The sequence below is a fragment of the Sus scrofa genome, chromosome 14, assembly GCF_000003025.6.
Source record: "Sus scrofa isolate TJ Tabasco breed Duroc chromosome 14, Sscrofa11.1, whole genome shotgun sequence".
Taxonomy (NCBI): Eukaryota; Metazoa; Chordata; class Mammalia; order Artiodactyla; family Suidae; genus Sus; species Sus scrofa.
In genome coordinates this window covers 107,223,746-107,245,160 of record NC_010456.5, presented here as the reverse complement: position 1 = coordinate 107,245,160, position 21,415 = coordinate 107,223,746, and the positions used below count along the sequence as shown (strand labels likewise).

The following is a 21,415-nucleotide window of genomic DNA, read 5'->3' as shown; positions in this document are numbered from 1 at the left end:
CAGTAGGACCTCATTGCCCATCCATTCCAAATATAACAGTTTGTATCCACCAACCCCAAACTTCCCATCCATTCCACTCCCTCTCTCCTCCCACCTGGCAACCACAAGTCTGCTCTTGGCCACGATCTGTTTCTGTTTTGTGAATAAGATCATTTGTGCCATATTTTAAATTCCTAAAATAAGTGATAGTGTATGGTATTTGTCTTTCTCTTTCTGACTTCACTTAGAATGCGAATCTCTAGTTTCCTCCATGTTGCTGCAAATGGCATTAGTTTGTCCTTTTTATGACTGAGTAGTGTTCCATTACATATGTGTACCACATCTTCTTAATCCATTCATTGTTGATGGACATTTACACTGTTTCCATGTCTTGGCTATTGTGAATAGCACTGCCATGAACATAGAGGTGCAGGTATCTTTTTGAATGAAAGTTTTGTCTGGATATATCCCCAGGAGCAGGATTGCTGGTTCATATGTTAGTTCTGTATTTAGTTTTCTGGAGTACCTCCATACTGTTTACCATAGTGGTTGTACCCATTTACCTTCCCACCAACGGATTCTTTAACATATTCGTTCTCTTTGACTCATTTGAAACTGTTTTTTTTTTTTTTCTTGGTCTTTTTAGGACTGTACTTTTGACATGTGGAGATTCCCAGTCTAGGGATCAAATTGGAACTGTAACTGCCACCCTACACCACAGCCACAGAAATGCCAGATCTGGCGACCTACACCACAGCTCAGAGCAACACCAGGTCCCTAACCCACTGAGCAGGGCCAGAGACTGAACACGCATCCTCATGAATACTAGTCAGGTTGATTAACTGCTGAGCCACTATGGGAACTCCTAATTTGAAAATCTAGATAACTTCATTGACATCTTTAAAATAAGTGAGGGAGTTCAAAATTTTTCACTGATGACTCCCTCAAATATTTCCCTTTAAAAAAATGGAGAAATAATGTCTACATTATTTAGAAAATACTGTATATAAATAATTCATTAATTCAATAATTCATGAATTATTTATATAAATAATTCATTAATTATTTTTCAGAGGTTAGTATTCATTATTTCTCCTAAAATCATAGTATGAGTACTAGATATCAGCTAACTTCCCCTTAAAAATCACATACTTACATGAGAAAAAACTACTTTATATGGGCCTTTACAATATGCTTTACAGTTAGATAACTTCTAACAATCATAGTAAATATCATATCTGATTGTGTTTGATTGAAAGGGACTTGTGAATATAACAAACAGATGCAATTCATGTTTTTCATTGGATTCTGATTTGGACAAGTGATTGTAAAGCATATCTTGGAATAGTTGGGGAAACCTGAATTCAAACTATAATTTAGATAGGAATATTAACATGAAAAAGTAGAGGTCCATTTTTTTAAAGTAGATTACAAAACAGCCTGTACAGTATGAACTTATATTGTTTAAAACGCATATATAGATGCCTATGTCTATAGATAAAGATAGAAATGTTAATATCAATATCTTTAGTGATGGAAATATGGTGGGTTTTTTGTTTTGTTTTGTTTTTGCTTTTTAGGGCTGCATCTGCAGCATATGGAAGTTCCCAGGCTAGGGGTCAAATCAGAGTTGTAGTTGCTGGGCTATACCACAGCCACAGCAATGCCAGATCCTTAACCCACTGAGGGGCCAGGGATCGACCCACATCCTCATGGATACTAGTTGGGTTTGTAACCCACTGAGTCACAATGGGGACTCACAGAAATACACTGTTTTTATTTCCTATTTTACTTATCATCATTCCTTAGCTTTTTACAATACAATTTACTGCTTTTGTACTAATTAAACCTTCTCTATATCACTAGGAAAACATCTAAAAATAAACAGATGTTATTTTAGAGATGAATTTATTCAGTTTTATTTACAGTGATTCCATGGGAAAACATAAAATACTTATAAATTTAGCAAAAAGAGCATAAGACCTCTTCACTATAGAACATTACTGAGGGAAACTATAGGAGACCTAAATAAATGGGGCAGTATACCATTTTCATGGAAAGATGTCTATCCTCAAATGGATCTATAGAGTCAATGCAAACCCCCAAAAATTCTAGCAGGCATATTTGTGGAAGTTGACAAGCTGATTCAAAAATTTACATGAAAATGCAGAGGACTTAGAACAACCAAAACAATTTTGAAAAAAGATAAACAGAGTTGGAGGACTCATTCTGCTGATTTCAGGATTTGCTCCAGATGTCAGACAATGTGGTAGTAGTGTAAGGATGGACAAATAGACTAATGAGATAAAAATAGATCTACAAATCAATTCAATGGGGAAAGGACTCTTTTAAAAACAGTTGCTGCTTAAACAATTGAATAAAACTGGAAGTAGTGAATAAACATGGACAGTTAGTATGAGCTAACAAAATGTACTTATGCCTGGATCATAAACCTATACATGAAATCCAGAGTAATAAATCTTCTAAAAAACAAAAGAATATCTTTACAGATTTTAAGCAGACAAAGATTTCTTGGACAAGAAGCAAAAATTATTAAACATAAGGAGTTCCCGTCATGGCTCAGTGATAAACGAATCTGACTAGATCCATGAGGACACAGGTTCGATCCCTAGCCTTTCTCAGTGAGTTAAGGATCCTACATTGCTGTGGCTGTGGTGTAGGCCAGCAGCTACAGCTCCAATTCGACCCCTGGTCTAGGAACCGCCATATGCGGCCCTAAAAAAAAAAAAAAAAATCACAAAAAGAATTATTAACCATAAAACTAAAATTTCATATATTGGACTTCATCAAAATTTAAAATCTCTGCTCATCAAAAGATATCATGAAAATGAAAGAGCAGGCTATAGTTTGGGAGAAAATAATTCTCAATGCACTATCTGACAAAAGTTCATATCCAGAATATAAAAAGAATACCTGCAAATAATGCAAGGACTGAAAAAAAAGCAAACTGAAAATGGGCAAAAGATTTGAACAGATACTACACAAAAGGAGATAAACAACTGACAATAAACATGAAAAAGTGCTCAACATCATTGGTCATAAGGGCTATGTAAATTAAACCCATGAGATAACACTCACTGCAGTATTAACTAGAATAGCTAAAATCTAAAAGGCTAATGACATGAGTTCCCCTTGTGGCTCAGCAGTTAACAAATCTGACTAGCATCCATAAAGGTTCAGGTTCGATCCCTGGCCTCGCTCAGTGGGTTAATAATCTGGTGTTGCCGTGGCCGTTGGACCCCTAGCCTGGGAACCTCCATATGCCACGGATGCAGCCCTAAAAAGCAAATAATAATAATAATAATAATAATAATAATAATAAATAAATAAATAAAGGACTGGGAGTTCCCGTCTTGGTGCAGCGGAAACGAATCTGACTAGGAACCATGAGGTTTCAGGTTCGATCCCTGGCCTTGCTCAGTGGGTTAGGGATCCGGCATTGCTGTGAGCTGTGGTGTAGGTCTCAGACGCGGCTTGGATCTGATGTTGCTGTGGCTCTGGCATAGGCTGGCAGCAACAGCTCAGATTCAGCCTGGGAACCTCCATATGCCACAGGTGTGGCCCTAAAAAGACAAAAAAAAAAAAAAAACGACTAATGACAGGAAATCTTGCAAGAATGTAGAACAATTGCAGTTCTCATACATTGTTAATGGGAATGAAAGATGGTACAACCACTTAGTCTCTTACAAATTCATCTTCCCTATTACCCAGCAATTTTACTCCTGGATATTTACCCAAAAGAATTTAAAACATGTTCAAATAAGACTTGTACAATAATGTTCATAGCAGCCCTAATAGCACAAAACTGGAAACAGTCCAAATACCCATCATCAGGAGAATGGGCAAATTGTGCTACAGTCATACAGTGGAACATTCAGCAATAAAACAGTGAATTACCGGTACACAAAACAACATGGATGAATATCAGGAGCATTTTTATCTTGAGTGAAAAAAGCCAAGCACACAAAAAATACACTGTAAATTTCCGTTTTTATAAAGTATAATAAGAGCAGACAAAACTAATCTGTAGTGAGAAAGATCAAAAAGTGGTTGCTTCTGGGAGAGGGACAGGGAATAAACTAGAAAGAGGCATGAAGGAACTCTCTGAAATGATGGACATATTCCAGGTCTTGTTCTGGGTGTTGGCTACATAGCACACTGAGTTGTCAAAGCTCACTGAACCAGGAGTTCCCATCGTGGCACAGTGGTTAACGAATCTGACTAGGAACCATGAGGTTGCAGGTTCAATCCCTGGCCTTTCTCAGTGGGTTAAGGATCCAGCGTTGCTGTGAGCTGTGGTGTAGGTTGCAGATGTGGCTCAGATCCTGCATTGCTGTGGCTGTGGCGTAGGCTGGTGGCTACAGCTCCGATTCAACCCCTAGCCTGGGAACCTCCGCATGCTGCGGGAGCAGCCCTAGAAAAGGCAAAAAGACAAAAAAAAAAAAAAAAAAAAAAAGCAAGCTCACTAAACCAAACACTTAAGATGCGTACATTTTATTTCATATTAATTATATATCAATAAAAAATTAAAACAAAAAGAGACTTTCAAATGGGAAGAAAAAAGCCACTGATTAGGGGGAGATAATTATTTGCAATACATGTATCTGATAGAGTCCTTGTATGTAGAATGAAGCACTCTTACAGCCTGGTTATGAGCCAAAGATGAATTTGCTCTGTTTATAGTCTGAAATAGGTAGCTACAAAAACCTAAGTCTCCATCTCTTAGATGGTATCCACAGCTTTTTATCTAGTAGAGATAGTTTTATTTTCCTCTGTAATGATTTGACTTGGAGGCTTAGCATATAAGAGTTTAAAGGTGGTTGTTGCAAATACATAATATAGTAATATATAGGGTGTACTTATTACCAGAGCCAAACAAAACCTAATCCAAACTTTTCATGTTGTTACAAAGCTAACCTTGCTTGGGGACAAAGAATTTTGCTTCATCTAAACTGAATTGAAGTAACTCAGTCCCTTAAACATCACAAAGTGTTAAAACAGAATTGCTGGTGATAATTTCTGAGATAAACATCGTAAAATATTATAGCTTAGAGTAGAATTAAATTAAGTCAACCATACATAACAGCACTAGGTCCATAAAAAAGCATGCTGACTTGGCTCTATGCCTTTTGTTTTGGTAAAAGCAATGAGATGACTAAACTTTGAGGGGTTTGTTTGAGGTTTTTTTCGGTGCTCTTGCTATACATGCTAAACAGTGAATTCTCTAATTTTTGCTTATACGTAACTTTTTTTTCCTTTTTTTTTTTTTTTAGGGCCACTCCTGTGGCATATGGAAGTTCCCGGGCTAGGGGTCGAATCGGAGCCACAGGCCTACGCCAGAGCCACAGCAACGCAGGATCCGAGCCGCGTCTGCAACCTACACCACAGCTCACAGCAACGCTGGATCCTTAACCCACTGAGCAAGGCCAGGGGTTGAACCCACATCCTCATGGATCTTGGTTGGGTTCCTTTCCCCGGAGCCACAACGGGAACTCCATAACTTTTAAAATGCAAAGAAATAACTTTAATTTTAATTTTATTTTTTATTCTTTTTGTCTTTCTGCTATTTCTTGGGCCGCTCCTGCGGCATATGGAGGTTCCCAGGCTAGGGGTTGAATCGGAGCTGTAGCCACAGGCCTACGCCAGAGCCACAGCAACGCAGGATCCGAGCCGCGTCTGCAAACTACACCACAGCTCACGGCAACGCCGGATCATTAACCCACTGAGCAAGGGCAGGGACCGAACCCGCAACCTCATGGTTCCTAGTCGGATTCGTTAACCACTGCGCCACGACGGGAACTCCAGAAATAACTTTAGACTTGAGAATTCATGTGTAACACACTGAACTTTAAAACCTCACTCTTCATGTAGTACTAAAACACAAATTCTAAAATGGGTCAATAACATTCAGTATTATCCAGGGACCTGGCAAGTGCATTCGAGTTCCTTTTAATCTACTAGACTGCATTTGTTCCAAACCTCCACACAAATATGGAGACCCAGTATTTTTAATATATGAAGAATAAGCATTTCATTTGAAATATTAATGGATAAATAAATATGTGAATGAATGAAGCTGAAACTTTAAGGATCCTAATCACTGTGTGGTGGAAGGATATGGAGTCAAAATAATCTATAATTGCTGACTCTTAAATTAGGTATGACATACTTTTTACCTTGTGATTTATTTATCTCTTGTTAGGTTATATTAGTTCCCTGCATCCAAAAATATCTCTAGTCATTTGTCAAAAAAAAAAAAAAAGATCTTTATTGAGGGCCTACCATTTGTCAAGTATCCTGCTTGATGCTAGGTATGGTAAACAAAACAGACGTCATCCCTGACCTGACCTTTGGAAAGTGTGGGGCAATACCGAGGTTCAGAGAACTGTTAATGGAAATTCTCCAGTTGATGCTGAGAGCCTGGGCCCGGGCAGGGGCTGCGAAGTCTGCAGAAAGTAGATGGGGTTCAAGAGACCTAAGGTTGTCACAGGTAGGACCTGATTGCTTGGATGCAGAGGTTGAGGAAGAGAATGAGTCAAGGATGTTGGATAGGTTTTTAGTTTGGGCATTTCGTTCAGTTCTTTTATTCTTTTTTTTTTTTTTTTTTTTTTTTTAAAGGGCTGCCCCCATGGCATATGGAGGTTCCCAAGCTAGGGGTCAAATTGGAGCTACAACTGCCAGCCTACGCCACAGCCACAGCAACGCCAGATCTGAGCTGCGTCTGTGACCTACACCACAGCTCAGGGCAACGCCCGATCCTTAACCCACTCAGCAAGGCCAAGGACTGAACCCAAAACCTCATGGTTCCTAGTCGGATTCATTTCCACTGCGCCACAACAGGAACTCCACTTCTTTTATTCTTATATGTGATACCTTGTTGACTACCAAATATAATTTTACTTTATTGCAAAACTCTTGTATTTTTTAAAATTTTATGGCCATACCTACGGCTTACAGAAGTTCCCAGGCCAGAAATTGAATCCAAGCTGCAACTGGAACCTACACTGCAGCTGCAGCAATGCCAGATCCTTTAACCCACTGTGCCAGACTGAGGGTGGAACCCACACCCTGAGCCACTGCAGTGGGATTCTTAACCCACTGCACCACAGTGGGAACTCCAGAACCCTTTTATTTTTTTATCCCTCGCAGCCACCACCCTTTTTTAAATTTGGTAGATATTCTGAAGTTTTTTCATTCTGGTTTTTTGGGGGGGCAGGAGAAGGCTGCCCTTAAGCTATTAGAACCCACTTAGACTGTCAAGTGCTTGGAAATATACATCTTCCATATGACTCATAACTTAAAGAATATGAGGAATATAAAAGTTCAACTCCCTTGCCTTGGTTTGGGACCATACAAGTGGGAAGCATGAAGCCTACCTTATAGCTCAGCATTCCCCTGCATGTTAAGCTGGTACTAGATAATGTTATAATTTATCAAATTTCTCAATAGTTGTATAATTTGTCAAAATAATGTGTAAGTGGTTTTTAAAGTCAAAATACTAAAAGAGAGGAGTTCCCGTTGTGGCCCAGCAGAAACGAATGCGACTGGGAACCTTGAGGTTGCGGGTTTGATCCCTAGCCTTGCTTAGTGGGTTAAGGGTCCGGCGTTGCTGTGAGCTACAGTGTAGGTCACAGACACGGCTTGGATCCTGTGTTGGTGTGGCTGTGACTGTGGCGTAGGCCGGCGGTTGGACCCCTAGCCTGGGAACCTCCATATGCTGCTAGTGTGACCCTAAAAAGACAACAACAACAAAATACTAAAAGAGAGGCTCTCTTAACAAAAAGTAAGAGCCTATATCCCCCTTACCATCCTGCTCTCCAGAAATTAGCCTGTTTAACTCTTTTACTCTTTCTTTTGATATTTACCTTAATTTCTAAGCAGTATCATACTCAGGTATCCCTTGACCTTGGAGTTTATAGATAACCTACTGACCTTCTATTTTGGTAGGTGAGTTTAGCTCTGTTACTCTCCTCCTACCCTTCCTGCCATCCTCCCAATGTAGTTACATCAAAATATTTTATTAAATCAATATTCAGTATTGAATATTAATAATTACCTCATAGTTCATTTATTTAGTTTTATTCGAGCTAATGGCTAAAACTTCTCACATACTCAAACAGCTCTATAAAATTTCCCTCAATGCCATTTTCCAAACAGCTGAACTTGCCAATAGTGTTACTGTACTTTTCCTTCATATTTTCTTTGTGGAGACCTCCATAATGTGGAGTAAAATGGGCTAATTACTGCCCAGCAGCTAGCTGTTACAGGACTCTCTCTTAGTCATCTTGGATATTCCCCTTGCTTCCTACTTATGATAGAGTCTGTTAACAGACTCTGTTAACACTCTTTATTAGCCATTACTATTAAATTTCTCTTGGTTTAGTCTCTTGTTTTGATAGAGTTCAAATTCAAATCACCTCTTTGAAAAAAGGAACATGTAAAGTACATTCTTTTCTTTAGTTCACATGTGCAAAGATAACTGATCAACTGCTTTCTTCGTCATTATCATGATGCCTAATTGGTTTTTGGCTAAGTTTAACTTTCTAGATTGAAAATGATTTTCACTCACAGTTTTGAAAGCATTCTTCTAGTTTCCAATACTGCTGTTCAGAAGCCATTTTAAGATATTATTTTTACTTCTAATAGTCTGAAACTTCTACAGTCTTAGGCATGGGGTAGATTTTTTTCCTTCATTCATCATACCAAACAGTGTGTGGGGTTTTTACTCTTAAGACTCAGTTCTGATAAATTGCAATTATTATTGTGTGTTTAATAATTTCCTCCCCACCATTTTCTGTTCCCTTTTTTTGAACTCCTATTAATCTGTTACAGGATCACTAGTTTGATTCTCTAATTTTTTATTTTTTCTTATATTGTCTGACTCTTTATCTTTTTGTTCTTTGTCTTTTAGTCTTTTTACTGGATTTATATTGGCTTTCATATTTTTGACCTCTAAGAGCTCTTTGTTATTCTGTTTCTTTTGATAAAAAAATGTCCTCTTTGGAATTCCCTGGTGGTTCAATGAGTTAAGGACCCAGCATTGTCACTGCTGTGACATGGGTTCTATCCCTGACTTGAGAACTTCTGCATGCCCGGGCACAGCCAAAAAAGTGTGTGTGTGTGTGTGTGTGTGTGTGTGTGTGTGTGTAATCTTTCTTATATGGTTTTAAGATATTAACAATTTTCATCTTCAGCTTTAATTGTCTCAGTCCTCTGAATTTGTTTATTCTGTTTATTTGATACAGTTTCTCTCTCTCTCTTTTTTTTTTTTTTTTTTTTTTTTTGTCTTTTTCTAGGGCTGCTCTGCAACATGGAGGTTCCCAGGCTAGGGATCTAATTGGAGTTACAGCTGCCGGCCTACTCCAGAGCCACAGCAACTTGGGATCTGAGCCGCATCTGCCGCCTACACCACAGCTCACGGCAACACTGGATCCTTAACCCACTAAGCAAGGCCGGGGATCAAACCCACACCCTCATGGTTCCTAGTCGAATTTGTTACCACTGCACCACGATGGGAACTTCAGTTTTTCTCTTTAACGTGAGAAATTTCTCCCATATGTAAGATGCTAAGCTGATTGAAAGCTTTGATCAGGAGTGAGACTTACTAACTAATAGCCTTCACTCTAGGACAATTAGGTGCAAAAGCTTTGGGGGTTGTAGGACTGCCAGTTGTCCATATCTTTTTGTCTATAACGGTGATTCAGTGGTTGGGAAATCCCACATGATAAAAAGTTATTTGGACTGAGTTATTTTTTCAGACTCTTCCAGGATATAGGCTCATCAAGAGCTATTATTAGACTTCCTTTAAGGTGGCAATGTAAAGATATGTCTTCTGTATCTTAAAATCACTCTAACACAGTAAAAAACAGACACAAAAACTCATCCTTATTGAAATAAAGAGACATCATAATATGTGAATACAGAAAGGGCCTAAATATTGCCTTTTAGGGCTCATAGCTATCCTAGAGGTCAGTTCTGGGTATAGGTTGACTTCAAGGCTCCAAAAGTTCCCTGATTTTGGAGTTTGCAGGGGCTAGTGACCCTCCTCTTTTCCCTACCTGAATTTGAAAGCAATTAAAATGAGTCAGAGATAAAAAATCAGCTTTATCACTAATAAACACTAGGTGGTTAGATAAGGCTTGGGTGTGTAGCTGTAGGCTTCCTAATGTAAAACAGTCTTCTATCATCAGGGCACTACCCAATTTCCAACCAGAGCTCCTCCTGGGACTGTATGTGGGCAGTTTAAAATTTGCCCTCCCAAAAAAAAAGAAAAAATGTATACATGTATGTGTGGCTGGTTCACCTTGCTGTACAGTAGAAAATTGACAGAACATTGTAAACCAGCTATAATGGAAAAAATAAAAATCATTATAAAAAAAAAAGAAAAATTTGCCCTCCCCCTCTTAAAGGCTCTGAAAGATCACGTTAATTAAATCCACTCTTAGACAACACTGAACCCAAGGCTGAAAATTCATTCCCTATTCTATTTCCCATCCTAAAATATTTCTACCCATCAGTTTATATAGCTCATCGGGCATTCAGCAATAAGGCTAAATGACAATACTGACGTATTTCAATAATGTTAATTACAAAGGTTTGCTCCCCAAACTGAATATATATCCTCTCCCTATTATAAAGTTCCTAGGGGAAAATTTAAGTCCTAACAGTAAATCTTTTTGTAAGGTAAAGTCTAAAGATAGTTTATTACATATTCTTTTGAGCTTTTTTTTTTTTTTTTTTTTTTTTTTTTTGGTCTTTTTGTCAGGGTCCCACTTACAGCATATGGAGATTACCAGGCTAGGGGTCTAATCAGAGCTATAGCCGCCAGCCTACGCCACAGACACAGCAATGCAGGATCCGAGCCACGTCTCCAACCTACACCACAGCTCACGGCAATGCCGGATCCTTAACCCACTGAGTGAGGCCAGGGATCGAACCCGCAACCTCATGCTTCCTAGTCGGATTCATTTCCACTGCGCCACGATGGGAACTCCAAAATTTATTACATATTCTTAAGTAATAAACTCCTCTCCATTTTCTTTTTCTGGTCTCAACCAGTCTTTCAATGCCTGGCTACAATCAGGATTCCCTTGGCAGCTTCAGCCTAAGCTGGCTGTACTTGGAATGTATGTGTATCTTTCAGTGCCACAGATGTTAACAGTAGTTCTTTGCTAAGTCCCACATGAGCTTCACTGTTTGGAAAAAAAAAAAAAAGAATCCAAAGAGTTAATATGACATGCAAGATTATCACAGCACTGGCCCCACATTCATTTATTTTAAAATGTCTGTAGGCGTTCCCTGGTAGCTCAGCAAGTTAAGGACTTTGCATTGTCACCTCTGTGGCCCGGGTCACTGCCGTGGTGCAGGTTCCATCCCTGGCCCAGAACCTTCCACATTCTTCAGGCACAGCCAAAAAAAAATGTCTGTAGAAGGGTTATTCCAGTCAAAATTATGTTTCCAGAACCTGATATTTACTGTTGCTAAAGACTACTGCACATGTAATTTGTGACATCAGAGTGAAGGAAAGTAGATGGAGAAAATCTTCATTTCTGGGGAGTTCCTATTGTGGCGCAGCAGAAGCAAATCTGACTAGTACCCATGAGGATGTATATTTGATCCCTGGCCTTGCTCAGTGGGTTAAGGATCCGGTGTTGCCATGAGCTGTGGTGTAGGTCGCAGATGCGGCTTGGATCCAACATTGCTGTGGCTGTGGTGTAGCCTGGCAACTGCAGCTCTGATTCAACCCTTAACCTGGGAACTTCCATACGCCACACCTGCAGCCCTAAAAAGCAAAAAAAAAAAAAAAAAAAAAAAAATCCTGGTGTTCCTTTCGTGGCTCAGCAGTTAGCAAACCCGCCTAGGATCCATGAGGATGTGGGTTCGATCCCTGCCCTCACTCAGTGGGTTAAGGATCCGGCATTGCCATGAGCTGTGGTGTAGGTTGCAGACGTGACTTGGATCCCAAGTTGCTGTGGCTGTGGCGTAGGCCAGCGGCTACAGTTCCAATTGGACCCCTAGCCTGGGAACCTCCATATGCTGTGGGTGCAGTCCTAAAAGACAAAAGACAAAAAAGAAAATCTTCCTTTCTGGTTCTACAAATTATGTCAAATTTGCTTTGTGAACACAGAGTCAGAACAAAGGGAATTCATTTTAGATAAACATGATTCCAGTCATCAAGAGACATAACAAAAGTTATGTCTCTTAGATCAGATACATGAGTCAGTTTGACAGGGTCCCTTTTCCTGGAAGCATCTATTGCCTTTGACTTGAATTGGTGGGTGATTGGGAGGATCCTTTCTAGCCCTGAGATTCTGTGAATTTGATAGCTTTTTTAAAAAATCTACATTGCCGAGAGTTCTTTGCCTTTTTCATGACATTTTACATTTCTTTCTAGAACTGAAGAAGGGAATAGAATTGCCACTACTATTTCCAATATTACACATGTGCTGCTTTAGAGTCTGGAGTGTTTTGGGCCCTGATAAGGTAGAGGTGCAAAACACGTAACAGCAGCAGTTTTGCCATCTGGCCTCTGATACCAGAGAGCTCCCCAGTTGGAGGAAGCTAGAGTCAGTCTTTTGGGAGGCGTAACTATTCACAGTTCTGGTGTCATGGACTGTTGCGAAGAATTAATTTCCTTTTGTCTTACAGAAAGAGCACTACATAGGACCAATATGAGAAAAAGGTCTATCTTGCTTAGAGCAGTTTGTCTTGGGTCTTTCTTCAGAGAAGTAATAGTAACAGTCAAATTGGAAGGCTGTTTATTTGAGTGGGTATAAGCACTGACCTGTCATGGACATTCTTCCTGCAGGATTCCCAACAAGAAACAGAAGTATCGTTAACAACTGTTGTGACCTTTGTGGACGTTACCCAGAAGCCAGAGCCTCCAAGAGGCCAACCCAGAGTGGACTGGAAATTGCCATTCGACTTCTTCTTTCCCTTCAAAGTGGCCTTCAGCAGAGTAGACTCTCAAAAAGGCTCAGTCTCTCCTATTCTTACCCTGTGTCTCTTACTACTTGGAGTTCTCAATCTAGAGACTAAGTGAAAATAGGAGAAGAAACAGATTTTCGTTTTCCCTAAGGGAAGTTCCGAGGCAGCCTGCTTATCTTGGCTAAATAGATCCTCACCTGCTCATGACCAGAGGAGGGCATTTAGGAAAACAGAGACCTAACTGAAGGAATCTTTGTCTATGAAAAGAGGGATACACGTTAGATTCTCTACTTCTCAAGGAGGAAAGAATGCCAAGAGCCCTTCCTCTGGCCCTACAGGTTGTGTTATGCCTGCCTAAAGGTTTGCAGCATCTTCATCCATCTGCTCACAGGCACACTTGGGACCCAGCAAAGGAGCAGGCTCCTGCTGTTCCCAGATGAATTCAGAAACAGCTGCCCTGTGGACTGGAGTGAGAACAGAAAACTGGTGGCTGTATATTTTGTCTGGTTCTTCCCCACTTCCCTTGGGCTATATTTTTTGCTCAGGCATGTGTGGGAAAAGCAGTCCTTTCTCCTGAGTTTCCATAATAAATGTGGAATCATGGCCCCCTTTGCTACTAGCATGACCCCACTACTCATTTCTGCTCTTTCCTTCCCTCCATTGCGGTGAGGAGGAGGAAAGCTGATCAAGAGCATTGTTACACTAACTCCAGCAGCACACAAAGTTAACTGATAGGTGATCTGCCTCTTGATTATTTTCCTATATATGAGACATTAAAAAAAAAAAAAAAAAAAGGAAGAGTTCCCGTCATGGCTCAGCAGAAACAAATCCAACTAGGAACCATAAGGTTGTGGGTTCAATTCCTGGCCTTGCTCAGTGGTTACGGATCTGGTGTTGCCGTGAGCTGTGGTGTAGGCCAGCAGCTGTAGCTCCGATTAGACCCTTAGCCTGGGAACCTCCATATGCTGCGGGCGCGGCCCTAAAAAGAAAAAGAAAAAACGGAAAACTATCATACACAGCACAGTAGTATTTAAATCAAGGGGCTTGCAGAGTTCTTATTGTGGCTCAGTGGTAACAAACCCAACTAGTATCCGTGAGGACACTGGTTTGATCCCTGGCTCTGCTCAGTGGGTTGAGGATCCAGTGTTGCCATGAGCTGCAGTGTAAATCGCAAACGCTGCTCAGATCTGGCATTGCTGTGGCTGTGGTGTAGGCTGGCAGCTACAGATCCATTTTGACCCCTAGCCTGGGAACTTCCTTATGCCACAGGTGTGGCCCTAAAAAGCAATAAATAAATAAATAAAGGGACTTGGGTTCTTTTCCTGGGAGATACACTCTCTGAAGACCTGAAATATGTGGCACTGACATAAATTGTGAATTCAGCATGAAATCTGTTTTTAGTGTAAGGCAGTGGCAGCTTTAAGGGGCAGTGCACACAGGCATGGTTGGGCCCTACCTGCTTGACCAACTCATAGATTCTGGCTGCAAAGAAAACCACTTAAAAAGGTAATTTCCTTTTAAAATCATTTTTGAGTGGAGAAGCATGGGTTGGGAATTACTATAGAAAACTTAAAAAGCAGGAAGCATAAAAAGGTTTAGACTGGAGTTCCTGCTGTGGCGCAACAGGATAAGTGGCGTCTTGGGGGCTATGACACAGGTTCAATCCCTGGCCTGTCACTGTAGGTTAAGGATCTGGTGTTGCCACAGTTGTGGCTTATGTTGCAACTGCGGCCCAGATCTGATCCCTGGCCCAGGAACTCCATATGCTGTGGGGAGGCCAAAAAAAAAAAAGTTTTGACCTAGAACAGAATTATGCTATCCTTGGAATTTAAAACAAAATTCTTACGTAAGATGTATCATTTTATCTAATTTTCTTAAACTTTTTAAGATCTTTTTTATTAAAAAGAACAATGTAAAGAATAGGATGTAAGAATAATTTACTGCAATGAAAATAGTATTGAACACCTACTGTGAAACAGAATTGGAAGATACAGCCCCTTGATGAGCTGACAATTTGGTGGGGGAAGATGACATGTGACATGGGAGATGCCATTTCAGAGAAGTAATCAAGGTGGCCTAGACTAGTGAGGGACAAGCTTTGAGGAGGTGGTTGGGTTGGAGCTAAAGGTGGCAGATAGGTAGGATTGGGAAAGGAGGCCGTGATCCCGGGAAAGAAGAACTACCTGAGAGAAGGCCCAAAAGTTCACGTGGACCAGAGGCTTGGGAGCTGGAAGTGACAGTAGAAGTACTGCAGGGCAAAATAGGCAAGATGTGCCAAGTAAAATGGGGAGTCAAAAGCCAGGCAGGAGTTCCCGTCGTGGCGCAGTGGTTAACGAATCCGACTAGGAACCATGAGGTTGCGGGTTCGGTCCCTGCCCTTGCTCAGTGGGTTAACGATCCGGCGTTGCCGTGAGCTGTGGTGTAGGTTGCAGACGCGGCTCGGATCCCGCGTTGCTGTGGCTCTGGCGTAGGCCGGTGGCTACAGCTCCGATTGGACCCCTAGCCTGGGAACCTCCATATGCTGTGGGAGCGGCCCAAGAAATAGCAACAATAACAACAACAACAACCAAAAAAAAGACAAAAAAAAAAAAAAAAAAAAAAAAAAAAAGCCAGGCAAAGAGAAATGGGAGGTAGTATATTTTCAGACTCTTCCACAGTGTATTAACGATCTGAATCTAAAATTGTTTTTTAATAATAAAGCATAGGGAGTTCCATTGTGGTGCAGCAGAAATGAATCCAACTAGTATCCATGAGGATTTGGGTTCAACCCCTGGCCTCGAATGGTGGGGGATCTGGTGTTGCCGTAAGCTGTGGTGTAGTTCACAGACTTGACTCAGATCCTGCGTTGCTATGGCTATGGCACAGGCTGTCAGCTGTAGCTTCTATTCAGCCCCTAGCCTGGGAACTTCCATATGCCACAGGTGTGGCAAAATAATAACAATAATAATAATAATAACTTAGTTATAATAAGTCCTGCTTCATGAGCAGAAAGTACTATTGTAGGAGTTCCTGCTGTGGCACAGCAGATTAAGGATCTGGTTTTGCCACAGCTGTGGCACAGGTCACAGCTACAGCTCAGATTCAGTCTCTGGCCTGGGAACTTGCATATGCCACGAGTGTGGCAAAACAAGAATAAAACGAATTGTAAACACCATCTCTGATGGGTTTATCATTTTGCCTCATTCCAAAGTACCTCAAAAATAACCTATGTCCACAGAATAAAGTGGCACATTTCTTGTAGCAATTATTTGTAACTAGTTTCTGTATAAGGAAGATTCTGCACAAAGAGAATTGGGAGCTGGGAAGATGATGGCAGGATTTTCACCAGAGTTCATTACAGAGATGTTTTCATTCAGCAACCCTGCCTCTAAGGAGACTTGTATTAAAACAGACCACAAAGCTATTAGAGTATTTAGGTTTTCCAGTTTAGACTGCTTAAAAGGAACTAACGTTACAGTTCAATCTGAGATACAGGGTCAGAGACATCTAGTCTGCTCCCAACAGCCTCAAAGTCTTTTTCAGAATCCAGTCCTTTTCCTCTTTTATTCAAATGTTTATTCCTACACCAAAGTGCTATGAAACCATTCTGCTCCTTAACAAAAAAAGTTAGATCTCAATTACTATTCACATACCATAAAATTCACCCTTTGAAAGTATACAATTCAGTGGGTTTTAGTATATTTGGAGTTAGGCAACCATCATCACTAATTCCAGAACCTTTTTATCATCCTAAAAAGAAGTCCCTTGCTGATGAGCAGTCACTTCCATTTTCCCTTTACCCCTGGTTTCCAGCAGCCACTAATCTACTTTCTGTCTCCATAGATTTGACCACTTACAAAGTCTCATATAAAGGGAATCACACAAGGAGTTCCCCATCGTGGCGCAGTGGCTAACGAATCCAACTAGGAACCATGAGGTTGTGAGTTCAATCCCTGGCCTTGCTCAGTGGTTGAGGATCTGGTGTTGCCATGAGTTGTGGCGTAGGTCGCAGACGCGGCTTGGATCCCACGTTGCTGTGGCTGTGGCATAGGCCGGCAGCAACAGCTCCAATTAGACCCCTACCCTGGGAACCTCTATATGCTGTGGGAGAGGCCCTAAAAAAGGCAAAAAGACTAAAAAATAAATAAATAGAATCACACAACATGTAGCCCTTTGTAGCTAGCTTTTGCACTTGGCGTAATATTTTCAAGATTAGTCCATGTTGTAGCATGTATCAGTACTTCATTCCTTTTTATGGCTGAATAATATATTCCATTGTATCAATATACCACACTTATTTATCCATAAATTTATGGACATTTGGGTTGTTGCTATTTTTTGGCAATTAGGAATAATGCTGCTGTGAACATTTCATGTTCAAGTGTTTGTGCGGGCTTATGTTTTTATTTATCTTGAGTATATATCTAGGAGTGGAATTGCTGGGCAGTATGATAATTCTATGTTTAATTTATTGAGGAATTGCCAAACTACTTTCCAAAGTGGCTGTACCATTTTACAATCCCACCAGCAATAGATGAGCGTTTCAGTTTCTCCACATCCTGGCCAATATCTGTAACTGTCTTTTTTATTTTAGCCATCCTACTGGGTGTGAAATGGTATCTCATTGTGATCTACTATGACTTTTTAAACTACTGTATGAGATCTTAATGCCAGAAATTAGCACATCTGCTCTTCCAAGGCAGGAATATCTCAAATATTCTTATCCTCTCTTCCTCTATGCTAATTTGATTAGCTTGTAAGCCTAGTTTCCAATTACAAAAAGCTGCTTAATATATCTTGGGTAAGATTTTATGGAGATCTTATCTCCAGTCACTCCCTTATAGCAGACCTTCAGGGAAACGTTTTTTTAAAATCATCTACGGAATTATGTAGTCTTCATCACTCCCTTTATTTTCATTTATTTATTTTTGCCTTTTGTCCTTTTAGGGCCGCACCCACGGCATATAGAAGTTCCCAGGTTAGGGGTCTAATCGGAGCTGTATCCGCTGGCCTAGGCCACAGCCACAGCAACTCAGAATCCAAGCCACATCTGTGACCTAAACCGCAGCTCACGGCAATGCTGGGTCGTTAACCCACTGAGCAAGGCCAGGAATCAACCTGCAACCTCATGGTTCCTAGTCAGATTCGTTTCCTCTGTGCCATGATGGAACTCCCATCGCTCCCTCTATTTATACAGTAAGTGATCTTCTATCTGACTTACTGTATGAGATCTCTATTGTAATCATGTATTCAATTTAAGAAGCAAGTTTCACTGCAGAGGGTTATGTGCAATTTGGATAGAATGAAATGGAAATCCCAACCAGCCTGTTGTAGGTGTGGAGAAACAAATACTCTCAAATACTTTTAGTGAAAATATAAACCCTTGGAGAGAAGGGCAAGTAGCTATTTAATAATATATATCAAAAGCTTTTAAAATGTTCATTAACTCTAACCTAACAATTCCATTTATTAGATTGGAATGTTGTACAACTATTGAAAATTGAGTAGTACTGTCTTTATTGCCCTAAGAAAACATTCAGGATCTATTTTTAGTGCATAAAATACCAAAGGGTACGTATGTTTTATCTTCCTATTTTTGTGAAATAAAAAAATATATGTATGTTGTTTGACAAACAGAAGTCTGAGAAGCTAACATGTCTAAAATTGGAATTTTTTTTCTAATTTTTATAATCAGAAAATAAAACTATATTTTATTTTATTTTATTTACTTATTTTTTTGTGTCTTTTTGCCTTTTCTAGGGCTGCTCATGGAGGTTCCCAGGCTAGGGGTCGAATCGGAGATGTAGCTGCCGGCTAATACCAGAGCCACAGCAATGTGGGATCCAAGCCTCGTCTTCGACCTACACCACAGCTCACGGCAACACCGGATCCTTAACCCACTGAGCAAGGCCAGGGATTGAACCCACAAACTCATGGTTCCTAGTTGGATTCCTTAACCACTGAGCCAGGACAGGAACTCCTAAAAACTATATTTTAAAGAAAATATTTGCTTTCCCAAAAAACCCTCCCTGTTTATTTATGTATTATAAATGTTCCTTATTTATAAATAACTCCCCATTTCTACTGATGTATTTGTTTGTTTGGCATTCTGGGCCTATCTGTTAAAGCAGGGGTTCCTGAAAGTCAGTCACATCACAATCCAAGTTTCTTTAAAAGTGCTGCCTCCTGGGAGTTCCCATTGTGGCTCAGCAGTAATGAACCCGACCTGTATCCATGAGGACTCGGGTTCAATCCCTGGCCCCACTCAGTGGGGTAAGGATCCACCGTTGCACGAGCTGTGGTATAGGTCATGCAGCCTCAGCTTGGATCCTTAGTTGCTGTGGCTGTGGCGGAGGCTGGCAGTTAGAGCTCCTATTTGACCCCTAGCCTGGGAACTTCCATATGCCTCTGGTGTGGCCCTAAAAAGACAAAAAAATTAAATCTAGATCAATCAATAAATACAAGTGCTGATTCCTGGGTCCTGCCCCTAGAGATTCTAATTCACTGGGGGGTCCTAAGAATCGGTATCTTTTAAAAGCCTTTCTGGTGCTTCTGATATTCAGCCCAGTTTGTGAAACTACAAAATGTTATCACCTATGGAGTTCCCATCATGGTGCAGTGGAAACAAAGCAGACTAGGAACCATGAGGTTGCGGGTTCAATCCCTGGCCTAGCTCAATGGATTAAGGATCCAGCATTGCCATGAGCTGTGGTGTAGTTCGAAGATGTGGCTTGGATCTGGTGTGGCTGTGGCTATGGTGTAGGCCAGCAGCAACAGCTCTGATTAGACCCCTAGCTGGGAACCTCCATATGCCGTGGATGTGGCTCTAAAAAGACAAACGACAAAAAAAAAAAAAAGTTATTGCATAGTGTGGCTGAAACTGGTTTATTCGTTTGTCCTAACACTGCCAACTCAGGTAACATGTCTACTGGTCTCACCTACTCCCTTTTCTCAGAGAATCTCCATCACACAGAGTTCTGCTGAAGGGGAGGGCCCGGCCTCCGTGTTCACATTACCTGTGTGACCCCTCCTCTCCCTGCCACAGCTGATTAGACCAAAAATGGGAGTCCTGGACCAAGGTTGGCCAGTAAAGTATTCTCTCTAGGAATATGAAACTGGAACCAAGTCTAAAAGTCCAGCTGGGAGTAGCCACTAAAGATATGTTAGGCTCGAGGAGGCCATTTTCCACCAATGTTCACTAATGGAAAGTGTTATCTTAAAAAGAGGAAAAAAAGGAGATGAGTAGAAAGAAGTATAAATTAGAAACACAGAAATGGAGGATATTCTTGGTTCCCAACTTCCAGTTCCGTGTACCCACCTGTTATGAGATCCAATTTTACCTCCTGCTCTTGAAAACTATAAATTATTCCTTCTAGTAAATTGCCTTTTTTGAATAAGTTTCTGTTATTAACAATGAAAGAAACTGAGACTAAGATAATTTAACGTACTACGCTATAGGATGTAAAGAAGCAGTCCTCAATCCTGCATTTTAGGGCCGCATCTGCAGCATATGGAAGTTCCCAGGTTAGGGGTCGAATCAAAGCTATAGCTGCCAGCCTATGCCACAGCAACACAAGATCCAAGCCGAGTCTGCGACCTACACCACAGCTCACAGCAACATCAGATCCTTAACCCTCTGAGTGGGGCCAGGGATTGAACCCACATCCTCATGGATGCTAGTTGGGTTTGTTACCACTGAGCCACAAAGGGAGCTCCCAATCCTGCATACTTATAGTTCAGTTCTAAATAGTCCACTTCCTATGTGACTTTCTGGTCATGTCCAGCCTTATTTCCATTTGCTGAGACAAAAATCCCTCCAATCAAAAAAGAATCACTTGGAGTTCTCATGTGGCTCAGCAGGTTAAGGATTCAGTGTTGTCACTGCAGCAGCTCTGGTAGCTGCTGTGGCATGAGTCCAATCCCTGGTTTGATCCCTTACTTGGGAAAAACTGCGCTTTTTTACTTATTTATTTGTTTTGCCTTTTCTAGAGCCTCTCCCTCGGCCTATGGATGTTCCCAGGCTAGGGGTCGAATTGAAGCTACAGCTGCTGGCCTACGTCAGAGCCACAGCAACTCGGGATCCAAGCCGTGTCTTTGATCCACATCACAGCTCACGGCAACGCCAAATCCTTAACCCACTGAGCAAGGCCAAGGATTGAACCCACAAACTCATGGTTCCTAGTCGGATTCGTTAACCACTGCACCGCAATGGGAACTCCCATGCTGCTTTTTTTTTTTTTAAAGTCACATGCAGGAAAGATACCATGGCTGAATCAGTTCCTTGATTTCTAGGAAAGGCAAACTAGATTATCATCCTGATATTTGATTTTTCCCAACCCATAGGCACATATCCCATTTCCTTCTCTTTTTTGGTGGAGTAGAATATTAATAGTAAAACAGTAATGTATATAACAGTAATAAAAAGGAAATGTTTGGATAATGTTAAAGGATTTTCATATTTGATCATAACAACCCTCTAGGCTAGTATATGTAGACTATACTATATAAA

At 40.7% G+C, this 21,415-nt stretch overlaps 1 protein-coding gene across 3 annotated transcripts in view; it reads left to right on the top strand.

The window, feature by feature from the left end:
* Positions 1–14,341, top strand: part of TCTN3 (tectonic family member 3) — a 32,545-nt gene extending 18,204 nt beyond the window's left edge. For all 3 annotated transcript variants that reach the window (XM_013983629.2, XM_021074244.1, XM_001927634.5), the window contains one exon: positions 12,809–14,341. In XM_013983629.2, coding sequence (XP_013839083.1) covers positions 12,809–13,042 — 234 coding nt within the window. In that variant the 3' untranslated portion in view covers positions 13,043–14,341. The remainder of the gene's footprint in view (positions 1–12,808) is intronic.